This window comes from Mobula hypostoma, chromosome 26 (assembly GCF_963921235.1).
Source record: "Mobula hypostoma chromosome 26, sMobHyp1.1, whole genome shotgun sequence".
NCBI lineage: Eukaryota > Metazoa > Chordata > Chondrichthyes > Myliobatiformes > Myliobatidae > Mobula > Mobula hypostoma.
In genome coordinates this window covers 36,525,023-36,548,589 of record NC_086122.1, presented here as the reverse complement: position 1 = coordinate 36,548,589, position 23,567 = coordinate 36,525,023, and the positions used below count along the sequence as shown (strand labels likewise).

Below are 23,567 nucleotides of genomic sequence, written 5' to 3'. Positions count from 1 at the left end.
TCCATCACACCCAATGCCTGTCCATCACACCCAATGCCTGTCCATCACACCCATCGTCTGTCCATCACACCCATCACCTGTCCATCACACCTGTCCATCACACCTATGCAACGTCTATCACACCCAACGTCTGTCCATCACACCCATCCTCTGTCCATCACACTGTCCATCACGCCTATGCAACATCTGTCCATCACACCCAACGTCAGTCCATCACACCAACGTCTGTCCATCACACCCACCGTCAGTCCATCACACCCAACGTCTGTCCATCACACATAATGTCAGTCCATCACACCCAACGTCAGTCCATCACACTCAACATCTGTCCATCACACCCAACGTCAGTCCATCACACCCAACGCCTGTCCATCACACCCATCGTCTGTCCATCACACCCATCACCTGTCCATCACACCTGTCCATCACACCTATGCAACGTCTATCACACCCAACGTCTGTCCATCACACCCATCCTCTGTCCATCACACTGTCCATCACGCCTATGCAACGTCTGTGCATCACACCCAACGTCAGTCCATCACACCAACGTCTGTCCATCACACCCAACGTCAGTCCATCACACCCAACGTCTGTCCATCATACATAACGTCAGTCCATCACACCCAACGTCAGTCCATCACACTCAACGTCTATCCATCACACCCAACGTCAGTCCATCACACCCGTCAGTCCATCACACCCATCGTCTGTCCATCGCACCCATCTTCTGTCCATCACACCCAACGTCAGTCCATCACACCCAACGTCTGTCCATCACACCCAACGTCAGTCCATCACACCCAACGTCAGTCCATCACACCCGTCAGTCCATCACACCCAACGTCTGTCCATCACACCCATCGTCTGTCCATCACACCCATCACCTGTCCATCACACCTATGCAACGTCTCTCACACCCAACGTCTGTCCATCACACCCATCCTCTGTCCATCACACTGTCCATCACGCCTATGCAACGTCTGTCCATCACACCCAACGTCTGTCCATCACACCAACGTCTGTCCATCACACCCAACGTCTGTCCATCACACCCAACGTCAGTCCATCACACCCAACGTCAGTCCATCACACCCGTCGTCTGTCCATCACACCCGTCGTCTGTCCATCACACCCGTCATCTGTCCATCACACCCGTCATCTGTCCATCACACCTGTCATCTGTCCACCACACCCATCGCCTGTCCATCACACCTATGCAACGTCTATCACACCCAACGTCTGTCCATCACACCCATCCTCTGTCCATCACACCCATCGTCTGTCCATCACACCCAAAGTCTGTCCATCACACACAACGTCAGTCCATCACACCCAACGTCTGTCCATCACACCCATGGTCAGTCTATCACACCCAACGTCAGTCCATCACACCCAACGTCAGTCAATCACACCCATCGCCTGTCCATCACACCCAACGTCAGTCCATCACACCCAACGTCTGTCCATCACACCCATCGTCTGTCCATCACACCCATCGTCTGTCCATCACACCTATGCAACGTCTATCACACCCGTCTGTCCATCACACCCATCCTCTGTCCATCACACTGTCCATCACGCCTATGCAACGTCTGTCCATCACACCCAATGTCTGTCCATCACACCCAACGTCAGTTCATCACACCAACGTCTGTCCATCACACTGTCCATCACACCCAACGTCAGTCCATCACACCCAACGTCAGTCCATCACACCCAACGTCTGTCCATCACACCCAACGTCTGTCCATCACACCCAACGTCAGTCCATCACACCCGTCAGTCCATCACACCCGTCTGTCCATCACACCTAACGTCAGTCCATCACACCCAACGTCAGTCCATCACCCCAACGTCTGTCCATCACACCCAACGTCTGTCCATCACACCCAACGTCAGTCCATCACACCCATCGTCTGTCCATCACACCCAACGTCTGTTCATCACACCTATCCAATGTCAGTCCATCACACCGAACATCTGTCCATCACACCCAACATCTGTCCATCACACCCAACATCTGTCCATCACACCCAACGTCTGTCCATCACACCCAACGTCAGTCCATCACACCCAACGTCAGTCCATCACACCCATCGTCTGTCCATCACACCCATCGTCTGTCCATCAACCCAACATCTGTCCATCACACCCATCGTCTGTCCATCACACCCAACGTCAGTCCATCACACCCAACGTCAGTCCATCACACCCAACGTCAGTCCATCACCCCAACGCCTGTCCATCACACCCAACGTCAGTCCATCACACCCAACGTCTGTCCATCACACCCAACGTCAGTCCATCACACCCGTCGTCTGTCCATCACACCCGTCGTCTGTCCATCACACCCAACGTCTGTTCATCACACCTATCCAATGTCAGTCCATCACACCGAACATCTGTCCATCACACCCAACATCTGTCCATCACACCCAACATCTGTCCATCACACCCAACGTCAGTCCATCACACCCAACGTCAGTCCATCACACCCAACGTCTGTCCATCACACCCATCGTCTGTCCATCACACCCGTCATCTGTCCATCACACCCGTCATCTGTCCATCACACCTGTCATCTGTCCATCACACCCAACATCAGTCCATCACACCCAACATCAGTCCATCACACCCATCGTCTGTCCATCACACCCATCGTCTGTCCATCAACCCAACATCTGTCCATCAACCCAACATCTGTCCATCACACCCATCGTCTGTCCATCACACCCGTCGTCTGTCCATCACACCTGTCGTCTGTCCATCACACCCAACGTCTGTTCATCACACCTATCCAATGTCAGTCCATCACACCCAACGTCTGTCCATCACACCTATCCAACGTCTGTCCATCACACCCAATGCCTGTCCATCACACCCATCGTCTGTCCATCACACACATCGCCTGTCCATCCCACCTGTCCATCACACCTATGCAACGTCTATCACACCCAACGTCTGTCCATCACACCCATCCTCTGTCCATCACACTGTCCATCACGCCTATGCAATGTCTGTCCATCACACCGAACGTTTATCCATCACGCCTATGCAACGTCTGTCCATCAAACCCAGCGCCTGTCCATCACACCCATCGTCTGTCCATCACACCTATGCAACGTCTATCACACCCGTCTGTCCATCACACCCATCCTCTGTCCATCACACTGTCCATCACGCCTATGCAACGTCTGTCCATCACACCCAATGTCTGTCCATCACACCCAACGTCAGTCCATCACACCAACGTCTGTCCATCACACCCAACGTCAGTCCATCACACCCAACGTCTGTCCATCACACCCAACGTCAGTCCATCACACCCAACGTCAGTCCATCACACCCGTCAGTCCATCACACCCGTCGGTCCATCACACCCAACGTCTGTCCATCACACCCAACGTCAGTCCATCACCCCAACGTCTGTCCATCACACCCAACGTCAGTCCATCACACCCAACGTCTGTCCATCACACCCAACGTCAGTCCATCACACCCATCGTCTGTCCATCACACCCAACGTCTGTCCATCACACCCATGGTCAGTCCATCACACCCAACGTCAGTCCATCACACCCAACGTCAGTCCATCACACCCATCGCCTGTCCATCACACCCAACGTCAGTCCATCACACCCAACGTCTGTCCATCACACCCAACGTCTGTCCATCACTCCCAACGTCAGTCCATCACACCCAACGTCTGTCCATCACACCCGTCGTCTGTCCATCACACCTGTCATCTGTCCATCACACCTGTCATCTGTCCATCACACCCAACATCAGTCCATCACACCCATCGTCTGTCCATCACACCCAACATCTGTCCATCACACCCGTCGTATGTCCATCACACCCAACGTCTGTCTATCACACCCGTCGTCTGTCCATCACACCTGTCATCTGTCCATCACACCCAACGTCTGTTCATCACACCTATCCAATGTCAGTCCATCACACCCAACGTCTGTCCATCACACCTATCCAACGTCTGTCCATCACACCCAATGCCTGTCCATCACACCCGTCGTCTGTCCATCACACCTGTCATCTGTCCATCACACCCAACGTCTGTTCATCACACCTGTCCAATGTCAGTCCATCACACCTATCCAACGTCTGTCCATCACACCTATCCAACGTCTGTCCATCACACCCAATGCCTGTCTGTCACACCCATCGTCTGTCCATCACACCCATCACCTGTCCATCACACCTGTCCATCACACCTATGCAACGTCTATCACACCCAACGTCTGTCCATCACACCCATCCTCTGTCCATCACGCCTATGCAACGTCTGTCCATCACACCCAGCGCCTGTCCATCACACCCATCGTCTGTCCATCACACCCATCGCTTGTCCATCACACCTATGCAACGTCTATCACACCCAACGTCTGTCCATCACACCCAACGTCAGTCCATCACACCCATCGTCAATCCATCACACCCAACGTCTGTCCATCACACCCAACGTCAGTCCATCACACCCGTCAGTCCATCACACCCATCGTCTGTCCATCACACCCAACGTCAGTCCATCACACCCATCGCCTGTCCATCACACCCAACGTCAGTCCATCACACCCAACGTCTGTCCATCACACCCAACATCTGTCCATCGCACCTATGCAACGTCTATCACACCCAACGTCTGTCCATCACACCCATCGTCTGTCCATCACACCCGTCATCTGTCCATCACACCTGTCATCTGTCTATCACACCTGTCATCTGTCCATCACACCAAACATCAGTCCATCACACCCATCGTCTGTCCATCACACCCAACGTCTGTCCATCACACCCAACGTCTGTCCATCACACCCGTCGTATGTCCATCACACCCATCATCTGTCCATCACACCCGTCGTCTGTCCATCACACCTGTCATCTGTCCATCACACCCAACGTCTGTTCATCACACCTATCCAATGTCAGTCCATCACACCCAACGTCTGTCCATCACACCTATCCAACGTCTGTCCATCATACCTATCCAACGTCTGTCCATCACACCCAACGTCTGTCCATCACGCCCAATGCCTGTCCGTCACACCCATCGTCTGTCCATCACACCCATCACCTGTCCATCACACCTGTCCATCACACCTATGCAACGTCTATCACACCCAACGTCTGTCCATCACACCCATCCTCTGTCCATCACGCCTATGCAATGTCTGTCCATCACACCCAACGTTTACCCATCACGCCTATGCAACGTCTGTCCATCACACCCAGCGCCTGTCCATCACACCCATCGTCTGTCCATCACACCCATCGCCTGTCCACCACACCTATGCAACGTCTATCACACCCAACGTCTGTCCATCACACCCATCCTCTGTCCATCACACTGTCCATCACGCCTATGCAACGTCTGTCCATCACACCCAACGTCTGTTCATCACACCCAACGTCAGTCCATCACACCCATCGTCAGTCCATCACACCCAACGTCTGTCCATCACACCCAACGTCAGTCCATCACACCCGTCAGTCCATCACACCCATCGTCTGTCCATCACACCCAACGTCTGTCCATCACACCCATCGCCTGTCCATCACACCTATGCAACGTCTATCACACCCAACGTCTGTCCATCACACCCATCCTCTGTCCATCACACTGTCCATCACGCCTATGCAACGTCTGTCCATCACACCCAACGTCTGTTCATCACACCCAACGTCAGTCCATCACACCCATCGTCAGTCCATCACACCCAACGTCTGTCCATCACACCCAACGTCAGTCCATCACACCCGTCAGTCCATCACACCCATCGTCTGTCCATCACACCCAACGTCTGTCCATCACACCCAACATCAGTCCATCACACCAACGTCTGTCCATCACACCCAACGTCAGTCCATCACACCCATCGTCAGTCCATCATACCCATGGTCAGTCCATCACACCCAACGTCAGTCCATCACACCCATCATCTGTCCATCACATCCAACGTCTGTCCATCACACCCAACGTCAGTTCATCACACCCAATGTCTGTCCATTACACCCATGGTCAGTCCATCACACCCAACGTCAGTCCATCACACCCACCGTCAGCCCATCACACCCAACATCAGTCCATCACACCCATCCTCTGTCCATCACACTGTCCATCACGCCTATGCAACGTCTGTCCATCACACCCAACGTCTGTCCATCACACCCATGATCTTCCCTGATTAACAAAGTTTTAACAAAGAAATGCTTTAAGGTGTCTTGTAGTAGCCAATTCTTATTGGATGTCTTGATCAGTTGCATCAGAATCAGGTTTAATATCACTGGCATACATCATGCAATTTGATGTTTTGCAGCAGCAGTATAATGCAATATGTAATTTAAAGAACTATAAATTACAATAAGAAATAGATATAAAATATTAAGTAAGTAGTGCTAAAAGAGAAGGAATAAGATAGTGAGGAAGTGATCATGGGTTCAATGTCCATTCAGAAATCTGACAGTGGAGGGGAAGAAACTGTTACCAAAACATTAAGAGTGTATCTTCAGGCTCCTGTACCTCCTTGTTGATGGTAGCAATGAGAAGAGGGCATGTCCTGGGTGATGGAGAATGACAGATGCTGCCTTTTGATGGTGCCCTTGATGCTGAGGAGGCTGGTGCCCATGATGGAGCTGGCTGAGTTTACAATCTCCTGCAGCTTTTTCTGATCCTGTGGAGTGGCCTCTCCATACCAGATGTTATCTAGCCACAGTACATTTATTAATATGTACTGCTATTTTAACCAATTTGAAAGAAATTAGATTATTCACCATCCCCATGTTCACCACTATGTTAATTCCTGGCACCTCCTGGGACGGTGAGGCCAGGTATCAAGAGTTCTTAAATTAGTAATGATACGGGAGAATATCTGATAACTGCCCCAGACAGCTGTGGAGGCTATGCCTTTGAGTGTATTTGAAGTGGAGGTTGATAGGTTCTTAATTAGTAAGAACATCAGAGGTCCTGGGGAGAAAGCAGGAAAATGGGGTTGAGAGGGAAAGTAAACCAGCCATGATGTGCAGACTTGATGGGCTGAATGGCCTAATTCTGCTTCTATGTCTTATGGTCTTATCTCCCAACAGAATAAAGCAACTAGTAGGCTGCTATAGAGCTAACTGCAGGGGTAGAAATGAGAGGGCAATTAAAGCAATTTAATTAAAATTCTATGATTCACGGCAGCCCACTTATCCTGTTGAGTGTGTTCAGCCATGATAGAGTGGCAGTGAAGTTTCGATGGGCCGAATACCCTAATTCTGCTCCATTCTTTAATGGTCTTATTACCCATATTCTGTCCCACAGAGAAAGTGACAGCAGATTTGCTTCTTATCCGCTTTTCGCATTTTCTGTTATAAGGAAGTTAAAGCATCTCAACCCAAGTGGCATAGATGTTCTGAGGACGCTGACTGTATGAGTGGAGGAGACCACTGTACTAACTCTTCTGCCTCTACTTTTTAAGACCATGAGCAGTCGCTTCTCCCCGTACGATGTCATAACAACAGATGCAGTGCTGAGTCTGGACGAGGACACCGTACTTTCAACCAATGAGGTAAGCTGGGATATCACTGTTATAGGTACCCGAAGAATAAGCCTGGAAATAATGAGGAATGTTGCTAACAGGTTCTGAACGAAATGTGGGCAAATACAACCCAGTGGTTTAAAATAATGAATATGTCAGTTAAGGACCCAGGAAAGGAAAGTTGATTACATGCAACAGAAGTTCCATGTGTTGATCATGAAATGTGTATGTGAAATTATACTCTCTGTTTGAGATTTATTCATTCTAGGAACATCCTTTTGCTGAAATACAATTTACTTACTGGGGCTCTTAGCTCCCAGTGGGGCATAGGCCAACGATGACCTCCCACCTCCTTTGTCCTCTGAAGTTGATGCTATGGTTGGAGTTCTGTAATTGATTGTATCTGTTGTAGAGGGGATTAGCCCATACAGCTTTCACCAAGGGCCCCATTGGCTGGCCTTACCCATTTCCACCTCTCACAATTGGGACATGGACTTTGAGAAGGGAAAAATAATTTACTGTCAATTTCTAATTGACTGAAAAATGGCAGTGAGGCACCATTTTGTCTCTAGCGTTCATACAATAAACGAGCTGTGTTCTGTCCACACTCTTGTATGGGTCATAATGCTGGTGCCTGACAGAGAGTGGCCTTGCTAAGCTGCCATCATTCCACAACACAAGCCTCCAGCTGATCCTCCATATTTTCTGGTCAAGAAAGATATATCCCACTGTGTCCTACTCCTTCACCATCATCAGGAGGACATAACCACAATCATCATGAGGAAATGTTGGAGATGGATTGAGAAGAGAGGCCAACTCCATCATCAAGGCAACACTTCACTGGGCTCCTTAAGGGCAGAGGAAACGCAAGAGACCAAAGACAACTTGATGCCATACCAGAGACGTAAAAAGGAGGACCTTGAACCACACCGAGGGCACAGCAGAGAAGGCGGCCAAGGACAGACAGAGATGGAGGACCTTCATTGCTGCCTTTAAACGCCAGTGGTATAATGGTCAGTAAGTAAGGAAGTTCACACAGTGAGAGGAAAACCCTTCATAACTGCAAGGCGAAGAGTGCCAGCATTTAACGTAGTGAAAATAGAGTAATGGGAGTGATATTTTTCTAAGTTAGGGTGCTGTGCATCTCAGAAAGGAACTCGAAGGTACTATAAAGTCCTGATCATCTGTGTGTCTTATCTCCAAGAGCAATGTGTGGTTTGAAGTTTGGAGCAAAACTATTGAATAAGGCTTGCTGAGGTACAATGATGTACTGTGGAGAATGGATGCCTGACCTTTTATCCAAACTTTAACAGCAGTTAAAAGGGGCAGTTTAGATACATGGAAAAAGAGCAAAAAACTGGCTGTGAGAAACTCGAAAAGTAAAATAAATAAGTTTACGAAACGTGAACAATTTTCTTTGTTGAACTGTATTTTATTATACCCTTCAATTAATAAATAAAATCAAAAGAATGTGATTTTACAATTTTCATTCTAAATATTCATGGTATTCATATTACAAAAAAAAATACTTAACGTGCCACACAGTTTTCAGGCCGTGTAAAACTTTCCTGCTCAGAGAATGGTTGGTGTGTGCAGCTGTTTAAAAAAAAATAGAGGGATCTTTTTTAAGAGACTTTTGGATGGGTACATGGAGTGCAGAAAAATAGAGGGCTATGGGTAAGCCTAGTAATTTCTAAGGTAGGGACATATTTGGCACAATTTTGAGGGCTGAAGGGCCTGTATTGTGCTGTAGGTTTTCTATGTTTCCATGTTCTATGAACATCGAAGGTAAAAGTGCATCAGGGGTCCAGAGGTGACTAGTTCCCACAAATGCCCAATCACATTTCTGAGGTGGTTCGGTCAGTTCGTAGGAGCGCTTTTACGTGACTTGAGCCAGTGAGGCCTAGCGGCACCCATCCCTCTCCAGGCCAGACCACGACTGATATCCTCCAACTCAGTGGCTCGAACACATGGCCATTGTAGTTCTTTGGAGAACTCATCTGCCCTGGCCAGTGACTACGTCGACGAGGTCCTTTGCCCAGTGGTCCCATGTTAACATCACCCCTTCAGGTTGTTTAGCCTGCCAGATGAAGTGGTGTACCAGGGTGTGCCACGTGGAGGCAGACGTGAGAGATTTAGGAGATAGATCAGGGCCAGCAATGCCTGTCCACCCTACCAGGTAAACTGCAGCTACCGGACATCAAAGGTGCTACCTTCTATCCAAAGTCACCTACACCCCTGAATGGAACAAATCAAACAGAGTCCATATAATGTTGTGGTACTGGTGCCAAGCTGTATGGGTCCTAATGCCCTTCCCTTGGACAACATTGGTGTCCTGGAGAGTGAAGACTTTCCAGGCGCAGATCCATGGTCTCGCGAGACTAACAGATGCCTTTACTTTACAAAGGGATCAGGAGTGCTTCTGCATGAAATACAGAGGATTGGCAAAAGGGTAGAGCAAGTAACTAAGGTTAATTGAAATGCTGACATTTATTGCATGAGGTGTGGAATATAAAGAAATGTATTTCAATGCAACTTTAGAAGATGCTAGTGAGTACACCTGGAGTGCTGTGTACAGTTTTGTCTCCAGAATTAAGGAAAAATATGGCTGAGAAAGACAGGGCTAAGAATATTCATAGATGAAGGGTTGATGTCTGAAGAAAGATTGATCATGTTGTGTCTATATTCATTGAGATTAGAAGAAAGAGGGATGATTGGGTCCTGAGGGGAAATGATTAGAGGAGATCAGAATCAGGTTTATTATCACTGGCATACGTCGTGAAATTTGTCGTTTTGCAGCAGTGGTACATTGCAATGCATAATGAAAAAAGCTATGAATTACAGTAAGTGTATATAAGAAAGAAAAATTAAATAAGTAGAGTTAAAAGAGAGGGGAGATTGTGAGGTAGTGTTCATTGTCCATTCAGAAATCTGATGGTGGAGGGAAAGAAGCTGTTCCTGAATAATTGAGTGTGTGTCTTCAGGCTCCTGTACCTCCTCCATGATGGTAGCAATGACAAAAGGGCTTGTCTTGGCTGATGGGGGTTCTTAATGATGGATGCAGCCTTTTTGAGACATCGCGTTTCGAAGATGTCCTGGATGCTGGGGAGGCTTGTGCCCATGATGGAGCTGGCTGAGTTTACAGCTTTCTGCAACTGTTCTGCCTAATTGTTAGCCACTCCTCTGCTGCTCCCCATTCTCCTCTTGACAAAGTGCCTTAAGATGTTTTGTATCCAGTGGAGAGTACACTTAAAGTCTAGTTTTAAAGGCAGCAGGTCCATCACTACAGTATTGCCTGGTGTTGTACTCATTGAATTACATTGAGCAGTGTCTCAGAGAGAGTTTCTTGGGTCAACATCCAGCTGGCTTAGATTGCCTGAGCAATTATCAGGAAGTGCAGGAGGGTATTGCACATGACTGGTTTTCTTCAATATGTTTATATGTTTAATTCCTCAGAGAGTGCATTATCCACTACAGTACTCTCTGTGGCTTTTAGTTCAGGAGTTTGTCTTTGCCGAGCAATCACTCAGATTGAAATATCATTGTTTCATTTAGCACAGATTTTAGCATGAATGAACTGAATCAATTCACGGCAGAATTCCACTTTGAATGACCCAGCACCTGTCACGCTTGGGTGACAAAGTCATTCAAATCTTCAGTTGTTCTTCAAACAGTTGATAGTTTAAGCAAGCTACAGGCAGAGACTTGTTTCTCAGCAAAGCAAATGTTTAGAAAAAAACGATGGCATATTTCAATCAGGATGCCCACTGTACTTCACAGCCTTTTAAATACTTCGTCACTTGTTGTATTTTAAGAAACATGGTGGTCAGTTTGAGCACATAAGCTCCCACAAACAGCAATGGACAAGTCATCTATCTTAATTATCGAAAAGGAAAACAGGCTAGGAAACTGAGGCTAACTGCTTTGATGTTATTACTTAAAGTGCAAATGCAATTATGAAGAAAGCATGGCAGCTGCTCTACTGCTTTAGGAGTTTGCGGAGAATCAGCATGACATCTCACACTTTGATAAACTCCTATAGATGAGTAGTGGAGAGCATATCGACTGGCTACATCACAACCTGGTATGAAAACACCAATGTCCTTGAATGGAAAATCCGACAAAAAGTACCATCACAGGTAAAGCCCTCCCCTCCATTAAATACATCGACATGGAGCACTGTCACAAGAAATCAGCATTCATCAGGGACCCCCCGCTACCCAGGTCATGCTCTCTTCTCGCTGCTGCCATCAGGACTCACACCACCAAGTTCAGGAACAGCTTCTACCCTCAACCATCAGGCTCTTGAACCAAAGGGGAGAACTTCATTCAACTTCACTTGCCCGATCATTGAAATGTTCCCACAACCAATGAACTCACTTTCAAGGACTCTTCAATTCTTGTTCTCGATATTTATTGCTTATTTATTTATTTATTTATGTATCATTATTATTACTTCTTTCTTTTTGTATTAGTTGTCTTTTGCACATTGGTTGAAATCCCAAATTGATGCAGTTGTTCATTTATTCTGTTACGGATTTATTGAGTATGCCTGCAAGAAAATGAGAAAATTAATCTCAGGGTTGCATACGGTGACATGTATGTATTTTGATAATAACCTAACTTTGAGTTTTGAACTTTGGAACATACGTGATTGGTGAGGGTAAATTTGGTGAGATATACTCAGTGGAAGAACAAGCTGGACCAGGACAATCTACAGTCATGTCTCTCAGGGACTAAACCTATATTATTTTTTCTTCTTTATGACGGTATGTTTTTCTGTTTGCTCCCTAGGTTGACTTTGCGTTCATGTTACTTACTTCAAGGACACAACTTGACGAGATGCTGTGTTTGCTCCCTAGGTTGACTTTGCGTTCATCGTGTGGTGCAGCTTCCCAGACAGGATCGTGGGTTACCCAGCTCGCAGTCATTTTTGGGACAGCAGCAAGGGATTGTGGGGATACACGTCGAAGTGGACCAATGAGTACTCCATGGTTTTAACTGGAGCAGCATTTTACCACAGGTAAAGACAGCACAGAAGGAGCAGTGCTCGTGGAATCTGAGACATACTGAAACTCTTAGGCTCCTCTCACCTGTTATCTGGTCAGCACTTCCAGTATCCCATCCCCAGGGGTCTCAGATAATAATAGAATTGTTATTCCAGAGAGAGAGAGAGAGAGAGAGAGAGAGGCCAATCAATCCATCCAATCTGTACCATCTCCTGGTACATTCATCCATCATTCCATCTGCTGTGGTGATCCTCTTTCAAGGCTCTCTCTGAAACAGAATGACACTAAAGTTATTTTTGTGCTGTCCATTCAATTTACAATGCCAAGAAATTGATTTTATTTTGCTTTTTATCTCTGAACTAAGACTATCCTTTCTTTGGACTATTGGAAAACTCCTAATAAATGATAACTGGACCCAAGAGGCATCTTTCATTGTTCTAACAGATCCATTTTCCCAACCTGGAATCCATGGACTGTTCGGGTAATGATAGGGGTCCATGGCATAAAAAGGTTGGGAACCCCTACTCTAACAGGTCTATGTTCCCCAAATTGAGTAGAATAGTTTTTATTCCATTTTCATCATCATATTTTCTGCTCTTTATCTTGTTATTTCATACTCATTATTTATTGCTATTTATTTATATTTGGATTTGCATGGTCTGTTGTTCATTGATCCTAACTGATTACAGTTACTGTTCTATAGATTTGCTAAGTATGCCCACAGGAATACGAATCTCAGCGTTGTATGTGGTGACACGTATGTACTCTGATAAGAAATTTTACTTTGAACGTTTGCTCCTGTCATAACAACTGTAACTGGGGTCACAACACTGCACTGACAGTACCTGCCTGGATGATGGGCTCAGGTCGACAGAGGGAGACTTAAACTTGCATCTGACTAACTCAGAGTGGAACCTCTCCACATTGAACAAAACAAGGCCAACGCCAGTTGTTCCATGCAATAATCAAAAGAAAGGCAAACAAGGGGACTAAGAAATTGATGGGTAAAAATTTGTGTTTGTGTGTGAATCTTTATGGTTGACTAAACCTAGACAAGTCTAGGTTTACTGTGCTGATGTAGGTACATTCAGTTGATTCTAGTATATCCCTCCTTCAGACGAAGTCAAAGGTACACCACTTGGAACTTCTTAGCTCATCCATCAGAACAAAACTCCACTCCTCAAATTTTGTCTCATCAGTACATTATCCAGCTTTCTTAAATAGCTCTGGGCCTTTACTGACAGACGTTCCCAAGATGGCAGCAACAATTACACACAGGCACTTCCAGCAGCAAGACCATTCCACCCTTGCCTCCCTCTTGTGACCCAATGCACTGCCTGCACTGGTGAAAGAAGCCCATCCTCTCAGGCTTCTGCCCGTCCTAACTGACTGACACTAACTGCAACTTGTCCACAATCCCAGATTCTGTCACCTTCCACTTTAACCAGTGTTTCCGGTCTAGGAGTTATCTTTTGAGGCCGAATAACCACACTCTGTAACCCTCTGTGTGGTGGTCTACTCCTCAAATTTCCTATCTATTTATTTACTTAGAGATACAGCACAGAATAGGCCCTTCTGGCCCATCGAGTCACACTGCCCAGCAACCCTAGCCTAATCACAGGACAATTTACAGTGACCAGCCAACCTAATAACTGATACGTCTTTAGACTGTGGGAGGAAACCAGAGCATCTGGAGGAAACACATGCGCACATGGGAAGAACATAAAAGCTTTCCTACAGAGGATGTCGGAGTTAGAAAATAGAACTTAAATACAGCAGTGGAATTGATTGGTTAAGGAATAAAGAAGCAGGGAATTTTCCTGCCTTCCTTTACACAATTGGTATTTCAAACCACATTCAAAAATATTGTATTTTGCCTGTTATTCTTAAGGCACAGTTGTTAAACTGTGGGGCTTGACTCACAGAGGGCAACAAGCACTGGGCTCACAGCATGGGGTACTCACATCTGTGACGTGCTACAGGTTTTTATGCTCTGCTGCCTTTAGGCTGTCAGATAAAACAAAACTTACCAGGAATTAAAGCTTCTCTGCCACACTAATCCTCCCCCTCTCGGTGTAAGGCACACAACACTCAGGAAAGGGAAACCCTCCAACTGTATTGAACGAATTGTGGGTTTGAAGCTCGGGCTGAGCTGATCCCCGAACTGCCAAATTGTAATACTGGTAGTAATGATTCCCAAGTTGAAAGTGGCTTGGCTGTGGGAAGGTTGGGAGGGTGGGGGGGTGAACAAGATGTGTCCAGAGGGAATTACTGGCAGCCACGTCCTTTGAAAGTTGGAGCTCAGTTTTATTCACTGTGCTCACTCCAATCCCACTTGTTTCACCCTCCCCATCTCTTCTTCTCTGTCTACTTCTCCCTTACCTACCAATTTTCCCCCTCACCTTCTGACTTGATGTGATGATCTCTCCACAAAGTAAGAACTACATTATGACGCTGCAGTATTTTGACTCTAATGTGGATTTTCAGAGGCTGCGGGGACTGAACCAGCCCTAATGGGACAGTCTTCGTTACAGTCTTCATGCCTAATAATCCATGTGGGTAGCCACACCCCACGGTGCAGGGAAATTCTAGCTGCAGCCTGTTAGTGTTTGAATGAGTACTTTGTCCCAGTTCACAACCTGTTTTAAGAAGTTAAAAGTTCTCCCAGAGGGCAGAAGCCCAGGTGCTTGTTGTCCTCTGTGAATTGAGCCCCACAGTTTAACAACTGTGCCTTAAGAATAACAGGCAAAGTACAATATTTTTAAAAGTTAAGAGAGGGAAAATAAGTCAGCCATAGCAGAATAGTGAAAGCAGGTTCGATGGGCCAAATAGCCTAATATTGCTCCTGTGGTACTGTGCAGAAGTTTTATGCTCACATATAGTTAGGATTCTTAGACTTTTGCACGGTGCTGTATATTGGTTACAATAGGAAGCTGGCTGGAAAACAGAAGTAAGAGTACTTAGCTTTGTATTAGCTCAGTAGTATTAAATGTTATTTGGTAACTAGAAAGACATCATATACAGAACAATGCAAAAGTCTGAGACACCCTCGCTATATATATGTGCCTAAGACTATTACACAGTATTGTATTAAGTTCAGAGCAGAGCCCTGTTGCTCAGTGTTTAGTCTCCATCAATTTATCTTGGATCTAGATGTATGCTGAAGAATGCACCTACTTTAATTTGAATTGCATAATAAATTGCCGTAGAATATTTTCCATCAATTCAAGCAGGCGGGTGAGCAGCAGTTTAGGTTATTGACAGGAAATTTATATTAAACACACATGGGATTTCAGTGAGACCACAACTGGTGTACTATACATAGCTCTGGTCTTCATATTACAAAGAGAATTATAAAGGCAGTGAAGAAAGATTAAATGGGATTTTGAAGATTAAAACTAGGTTATGACTATCAGGAGAGACTGAACAAGCCGGGCTCTCTCCCATTACCAATATCAGAAGCATTACCATCATTCATCACTCAGTTCTACTGAGCAGCCAGGGGCACCTTGAGAACACGTATCCAGAGTGCAAGTTAAACCTATAAACTTTTGGTCTTGTGCAAGAGGCATGTCCTTACCACCAGCCTGGCCGTAATCATCTCATTAAGCAATTCGGAAACCAAGGACAGGAAATCAAGCACCAAAAACAGTGTTTTTGTAACTTAAAAATGCACAATAATTGGACTGCGGTGGACAGGAAGGCTCGACAACAGGTTCCCCAATTCATCATCTGCAACAGCCTACCCGCCGTCAAGGACGAATATAGAGAAAGGTGTTGGAAAAGGGCCAGTATCATCATTAAGGATCCCACCATGCTCATGGACTGTTTGTGCCACACCCATCAGGGCAGAGTCCATGCCAGGAACACCTAATTCAAAAACAGCTACTTTCCCCAAGCAGTAACACCGATCAACACCTCCACCCACTGACTCCACCACTACTTTGTTATTCCCCATCAGTCAGCTTATGTAAAGCCTAGCGTCACCTTATGGACATGCAATCAATCGATGTGTATAATCTATCTTAGGTATTTATATTTACTGAATCATAATCTGAATCAGGTTTAATATCACTGGCATATGTTGTGAAATTGCTGACTATGTGTTAGCAGTACAATGCAATACATAATTACAGAAAAAATGAATTACGGTAAATATATTAAATGGTTCAATTAAATAAGTAGTAATAAATAAAAAGTGTACTGGGTTCAATGACCATTCGGAAATCGAATGGAATGTTTTTAAAATTATTATTATTGTGTTCTTCGTGGGCATGTGGCCAAGTGGTTAAGGCATTGGACTAGCGACCTGAAGGTCGTGAGTTCGAGCCCCAGCTGGGCAACGATTTAATCACACATTTCTCTGCGACGACACTGGTGCCAAGCTGTATGGGTCCTAATGCCCTTCCCTTGGACAACATTGGTGTCGTGGAGAGGGGAGACTTGCAGCATGGGCAACTGCTGGTCTTCCATACAACCTTGCCCAGGCCTGTGCCCTGGAGAGTGAAGGCTTTCCAGGCGCAGATCCATGGTCTCGCAAGACTAACGGATGCCTTTATTGTATTCTTTATCTTACTGTGTGTTTTTATGCTGCATCTGGTCCGGAGTAATAATTATTTCATTCTCCTTACACTTGTGTACAGGAAAGGACATTAAACAATCTGGAATTTCAGCAATCAGGGGAACTACACACAAAGTGTTAGTGTTGATTGTTATTTTTCCTAAGTGTGTTTTTTAATGCCTTCACAGATATTATCACTACTTGTTCACAAACTACCTGCCTGTGAGTCTACACGTGCTCATAGACCAGACGGCCAACTGTGAAGACATACTGATGAATTTCCTCGTTTCAGCAGTTACTAAACTTCCCTCAATCAAAGTCACACAGAAGAAGCAGTATAAAGAGACCTTGATGCAGCAGGTGTGTAGTCATTTTACATAATACATCTGCACTGAGAGCCTGCTGATGCAAACCAGCCACATAATGCACAACTGTATTTTAGAGGATAAAGTATGTCACTCCCTTGGTGTTACTACGTCAGAGCTTAAAATGGCATGAGGGAGATTTTAATTAGTAGAACGTGTTTCAACTGGCAAAATTGCCGATCATCTGTTAGAGGATTCTGTACTCCAAAAGGGATGTCTCAACCTTGAAGTGGGTCCAGAAGAAGTTCACCGGAAAGGTGCTTGGAACAAGAAAGTATTGCAGAAATGATTTTTCTCAGAGTAGAGAAGATACAGGGGAGATTTGATAGAAATGTCCTTCCTCCCCTCCCCCCCCCCACCTTCTTATTCTGACTTTTCCCCTTCCTTTCCAGTCCTGAAGAAGGGTCTCGATCTGAAACGTCAACTGCTTACTCTTTTCCATAAGTGCTGCCTGGCCTGCTGAGTTCCTCCAGCATTTTGTGTCTGTTGCTTTGGATTTCATGTTTTTAATAGAAATGAACCAGTTTATAAAGAGTATTGATGGATAAAAAAGAATTAATTGTTTCATTACAAAAATACAGGAAATGCAATAACATTTTTAAAGCAGAAAACTGTGGTCTGGAATGCAGATAACTGATGGAAACGATTTCATCAGGGACATTCAAAGAGAAATAGGTGGGAAGACAGTGAGTTAGGGTTCAGGCAAGGAACCATTATAATTTTAAAAGGGAGAAGGTCATGAAGTGGGTGGTGCCCAGGTTAGTACAAGATTTTACAATACCAGTGACCCAGGTTCAGTTCCTGCCGCTGCCTGTACAGAATGTGCACATTTTTAAATCCTGGTCACCTCTTTCTAAAAATTTGATTTTAATTTTTTTTAACCAGCAGAGCCATTCCTCCTCCTCTGGCTATCTATCTGTCCTTTCAAAAGACTGTGTATCCTGGGATATTCATTTTCATTTTTAAATTTTTTTTATTAATTATTATTGAAAATCAACAACAAAGAAAAATACATGAAGATAATCAAGACAACATATCCATATGTAGAATAAGAGTTAAACTATCAACCAAACTGAACAATATATCAAAAATAATTTAAAAAAAACAAAATGTTAAAGATATTTTTTTTGAGAAAAAAGAAAGAAAGAAAAAAAGAACCCCTACTAACTAAAACAAAAAAACCCCTAATAACAAAAAACAGAGGGAAAAACCATTTGGAGCACAAACCCAGAGCTATGCGCCATACAAGCTTGCATAAAAAAGACATCAATCCGCCAACCAAATCCATTTACCCAAGCATCAGAAAAGGACCATCTTTATTAACTCAAATCAAATGATAATAACGGGCAAAAAACCCCCACCTTTTCTCGAAGTCAAATCTAGGATCAAAAGTTCAACTTCTAATTTTTTCCAAACCAAGACATAACATCACCTGAGAGAACCATTGTATCAAAGTGGGAGCAGAGGCGTCTTTCCATTTTAATAAAATTGCCCTTCTAGCCAATAATGTGACAAATGCAATTACGTGTTGGTCTGATATTGAAATACCATGAATATATTGAGGAATTATACCAAACAAAACTGTCAATTTATTAGGTTGTATCCTGGGATATTAAGCTCCCAACTGTAATCGTCTTTCAGCCGTGACTCCATGATACCCACAAGATCATGCCTGCTAATCTCTAACTGCGATAAAAGATAATATATTGTTGGTTTAGTAGAGTTTGGGCCTCCGGCATCACATCACCAAACATTAACTAAGAGGGAAAAGATTAAATTCCAGAGTGGTAAATAAGCAAGAAATATTGAGGAGATTTTCAAAATGTCTACATGAATATTGAGGAGAGTTGGCCCTTCAGAGACAGAAGGAGGACAAATTATTATGGAAAACAAAGAAATGGCTGAGGCATTAAACAAGTTACAATGGGGAACAAGGAAATGGGAGGTAATATAAAAATATTTTATATCTGCCTTCATCGCAGAAGGCTCTAAATATACCAGAGAAGCAGCTAGTGCCATTGAGAAACAGGGGAATTGAAGTTCTAAAAAAAATTAGGGAGTTTCTTAAAATTATGAGTTTCTGATCGTGTCCACGATATCCTGAAGTGGGAAGGTGAACAGCCAGAGGTCGCGGTATATATTGGTACCAACGACGCAGGTAGGAGAAGGGAGGAGGTCCTGAAAACAGACGAGAGGGAATTAGGAAAGAAGCTAAGAAGCAGGATCTCAAAGGTAGTAATCTCGGGATTACTGCCTGTGCCACGCAACAGCGAGTATAGGGTGGAGGTGGAGGATAAATGCGTGGCTGAGGGATTGGAGCAGGGGGCAGAGATTCAGATTTCTGGATCATGGGGACCTCTTTTGGGGTAGGCGTGACCTGTACATAAAGGACAGGTTGCACTTGAATTGGAGGGAGACCAATATCCTGGCAGGGAGGTTTGTTAAGGTTATTGGGGAAAGTTTAAACTAGAATTGCTGGGGGGGTGGGAACCGAACTGAAGAGACGGAGGAAGGGGCAGTTGGCTCACAAATAGAGAAAGCTTGTAGGCAGTGTGAGAGGGAGAATAGGCAGGTGATAGAGAAGGAATGAACTCAGACTGATGGTTTGAGATGCCTATTTTAATGCAAGAAGCATCATGAGCAAAGCGGATGAGCTTAGAGTGTGGATCAGTACTTGGAGCTGTGATGTTGTGGCCATTAGAGAGACTTGGATGGCTCAAGGGCAGGAATGGTTACTTCAAGTGCCAGGCTTTAGATGTTTTAGAAAGGACAGGGAGGGAGTCAAAAGAGGTGGGGGCATGGCACTGTTGATCAGAGATAGTGTCACAGCTGCATGAAAGGAGGGAGTCATGGAGGGACTGTTTACGGAGTCTCTGAGGGTGGAGTTTAGGAACAGGAAGGGGTCAATAGCTCCAGTGGTTTTTTTCATAGACCTCCCAATAGTAACAAGGACATCGAGAAGCAGATAGGGAGACAGATTCTGGAAAGGTGTAATAACAATAGGGCTGTCATGGTGGAAGAATTTAATTTCCCAAATATTGATTGGCATCTCCCTAGAGCAAGGGGTTTAGATGGGGTGGAGTTTGTTAGGTGTGTTCAGGAAGATTTCCTGACACAATATGCAGATAAGCCTACAAAGGAGAGGCTGTACTTGATCTGGTATTGGGAAATGAACCTTGTCAGGTGTCAGGTCTCTCAGTGAGAAAGCATTTTGGAGACAGTGATCATAATTCTGTCTCCTTTACGATAGCATTGGAGAGGGATGGGAACAGACAAATTAGGAAAGCGTTTAATTGGAGTAAGGGGAAATAAGAAGCTGTCAGGCAGGAGCTTGGAAGCATAAATTGGGAACAGATGTTCTCAGGGAAGTGTATGGCAGAAATGTGGCAAATGTTCAGGGGATATTTGTGTGGCGTTCTGCATAGGTACATTCCAATGAGACAGAGAAAGGATGATAGGATACAGGAACAAAGGCTGTTGAAAATCTAGTCAAGAAAAAAAGAAAAGCTTATGAAAGGTTCAAAAAACTAGGTAATGATAGAGATCTAGAAGATTATAAGGCTAGCAGGAAGGAACTTAAGAATGAAATTAGGAGAGCCAAAATGGGCCTTAAAAAGGCCTTGGCGAGCAGGATCAAGGAAACCCCAAGGCTTTCTTACAAGCATGTGAAGAGCAAGAGGATAAACCATGAGAGAATAGGACCAATCAAGTGTGACAGTGGAAAAGTGTGTATGGAGCTGGAGGAGATAGTGGAGGTACTTTCTAAATACTTTGCCTCAGTGTTCACTATGGAAAAGGACCTTGGCGATTGTAGGGCTGACTTACAGCGGACTGAAAAGCTTGAGCATATAGACATTAAGAAAGAGGATGTGCTGGAGCTTTTGGAAAGCATCAAGTTGGATATGTCACCGGGACCGGATAAGATATACCCCATGCTACTGTGGGAGGCGAGGGAGAAGATTGCTGAGCCTTTGGCAATGATCTTTGCATCATCAATGGGCATGGGAGAGGTTCTGGAGGATTGGAGGTTTGCAGATGTTGTTACCTTATTCAAGAAAGCGAGTAGAGATAGCCCAGGAAATTATAGACCACTGAGTCTTACTTCAGTGGTTGGTAATTTGATGAAGAACCTGAGAGGCAGGATTTATGAACATTTGGAGAGGCATAATATGATTAGGAATAGTCTGCATGGCTTTGTCAAAGGCCTTAAGAGCCTGATTGAATTTTTTGAGGATGTGACTAAACACATTGATGAAGGTAGAGCAGTAGATGTAGGGTATATGGATTTCACCAAGGCATTTGATAAGGTACCCCATGCAAGGCTTATTGAGAAAGTAAGGAGGCATGGGATCCAAGGGGACCTTGCTTTGTGTATCCAGAATTGGCTTGCCCACAGGAGGCAAAGAGTGGTTGTAGATGGGTCACATTCTGCATGGAGGTCAGTGACCAGTGGTGTGCCTCAAGGATCTGTTCTGGGACCTCTTCTCTTCGTGATTTTTATAAATGACCTGGATGAGGAAGTGGAGGGAGTGGTTAGTAAATTTGCTGATGACACAAAGCTTGGGGGTGTTGTGGATAGTGTGGAGGGCTGTCAGAGGTTACAGCAGGCTATCGGTAGGATGCAAAACTGGGCTGAGAAGTGGCATATAGAGTTCAACCCAGATGAGTGTGAGGTGGTTCATTTTGGTAGGTCAAATATGATGGCAGAATATGGTATTAATGGTAAGACTCCTGGCAGTGTGGAGGATCAGAAGGATCTTGGGGTCCGAGTCCATAGGACACTGAAAACTGCTGCACGAGTTGACTGTGTGGTTAAGAAGGCATACGGTGCATTGGCTTTCATAAACCATGGAATTGAGTTTAAGAGCTGAGAGGTAATGTTACAGCTATATAGGACCCTGGTCAGACCCCACTTAGAGTACTATGCTCAGTTCTGGTCACCTCACTACAGGAAGGATAGTCAGAGGCTTTTTCCCAGGGCTGAAATGGCTAACATGAGATAGCAGATTTAAGGTGTTTGGAAGGAGGTACAGAAGAGATGTCAGGGGTAAGTTTTTTTCTTACACACAGAGAGTGGTGAGTGCCTGGAATGGGCTGCCAATGATAGTGGTGGAGGCGGATACAATAGGGTCTTTTAAATGACTGCCAGATAGGTACATGGGTAGGTACACGGAGCTTAGAAAAATAGAGGGCTGTGGGTAATCCTGGGTAATTTCTGAAATAAGTACATGTTCGGAACAGCATTGTGGGCTGAAGGGCCTGTATTGTGCTGTAGGTTTTCCCTGTTTCTCTGAAACCAGCAGCCAACAATTCTCCTCAATATGACAACGTGTTCTGGAGGTGGCTTCAGAGATCATGGACCCATTGTTTGATGAGGCAGGAGGAATGGCAAGGTGGAAGGAACAGCAATAACAACCTGCCCCTTATTAATGTGAACAACCTTAGTCCTGCACTCTCACCCACAGGAAAATGTTTCTTTTCTACTCTCTAAGTTCCTTACAATACGCTGTAACCCCAGATCTAAGTAGACCCTTATCCTTATAAATTTCAAGCCAGGCACTCCTTCCTTCATAATAGTAAGGAGACTTAAAAATTGTCTATTAAAAAGTACCCTTGGGTGTAGTCATTATGTAGTCACTCGATTGCCAATGTGAAACTCAAACTCAGTGACACTGAAATTGGATGGGGAATGATGCTGTGCTTGGGCCAAATGACTAGACAGGATGTCAGACAGATATCATTACAAGGAATACATCATTAGAAATAGATTCCAGCAATCAGTGTTGGTACTCTGATTCTGCTGCTGAATAATGATAGCATCGTAGCAATATTCCAGTGATAAGCTCACCATCTGTCTGTGCTGCCGTGATCAATAATCACCGGTGATTAATGTGGTGTGATGCTCAATACACGAGTTGGACCAAAAATGTTTTGTTGACATTAGCAGCTACCAGTGAAAAATGATCGGTTTGTAATATTTATGTCAGGTTTGACTTAATTATGTATGTCATGTGTCATTAAAATTTTGTAAATAATGCCCCTGTAACATTGGCAACACGCACACCAAATGCTAGAGGAACTCAGCAGGCCAGGC

The 23,567-nt window shown here is 45.1% G+C and overlaps 1 protein-coding gene across 1 annotated transcript in view; it reads left to right on the top strand.

The window, feature by feature from the left end:
* Positions 1 to 23,567, top strand: part of LOC134338127 (exostosin-1-like) — a 354,420-nt gene that overhangs the window by 320,611 nt on the left and 10,242 nt on the right. Inside the window, exons 8-10 of the mRNA XM_063033681.1 lie at positions 7,479 to 7,568; positions 12,401 to 12,561; positions 17,297 to 17,468. Coding sequence (XP_062889751.1) covers positions 7,479 to 7,568; positions 12,401 to 12,561; positions 17,297 to 17,468 — 423 coding nt within the window. The remainder of the gene's footprint in view (positions 1 to 7,478; positions 7,569 to 12,400; positions 12,562 to 17,296; positions 17,469 to 23,567) is intronic.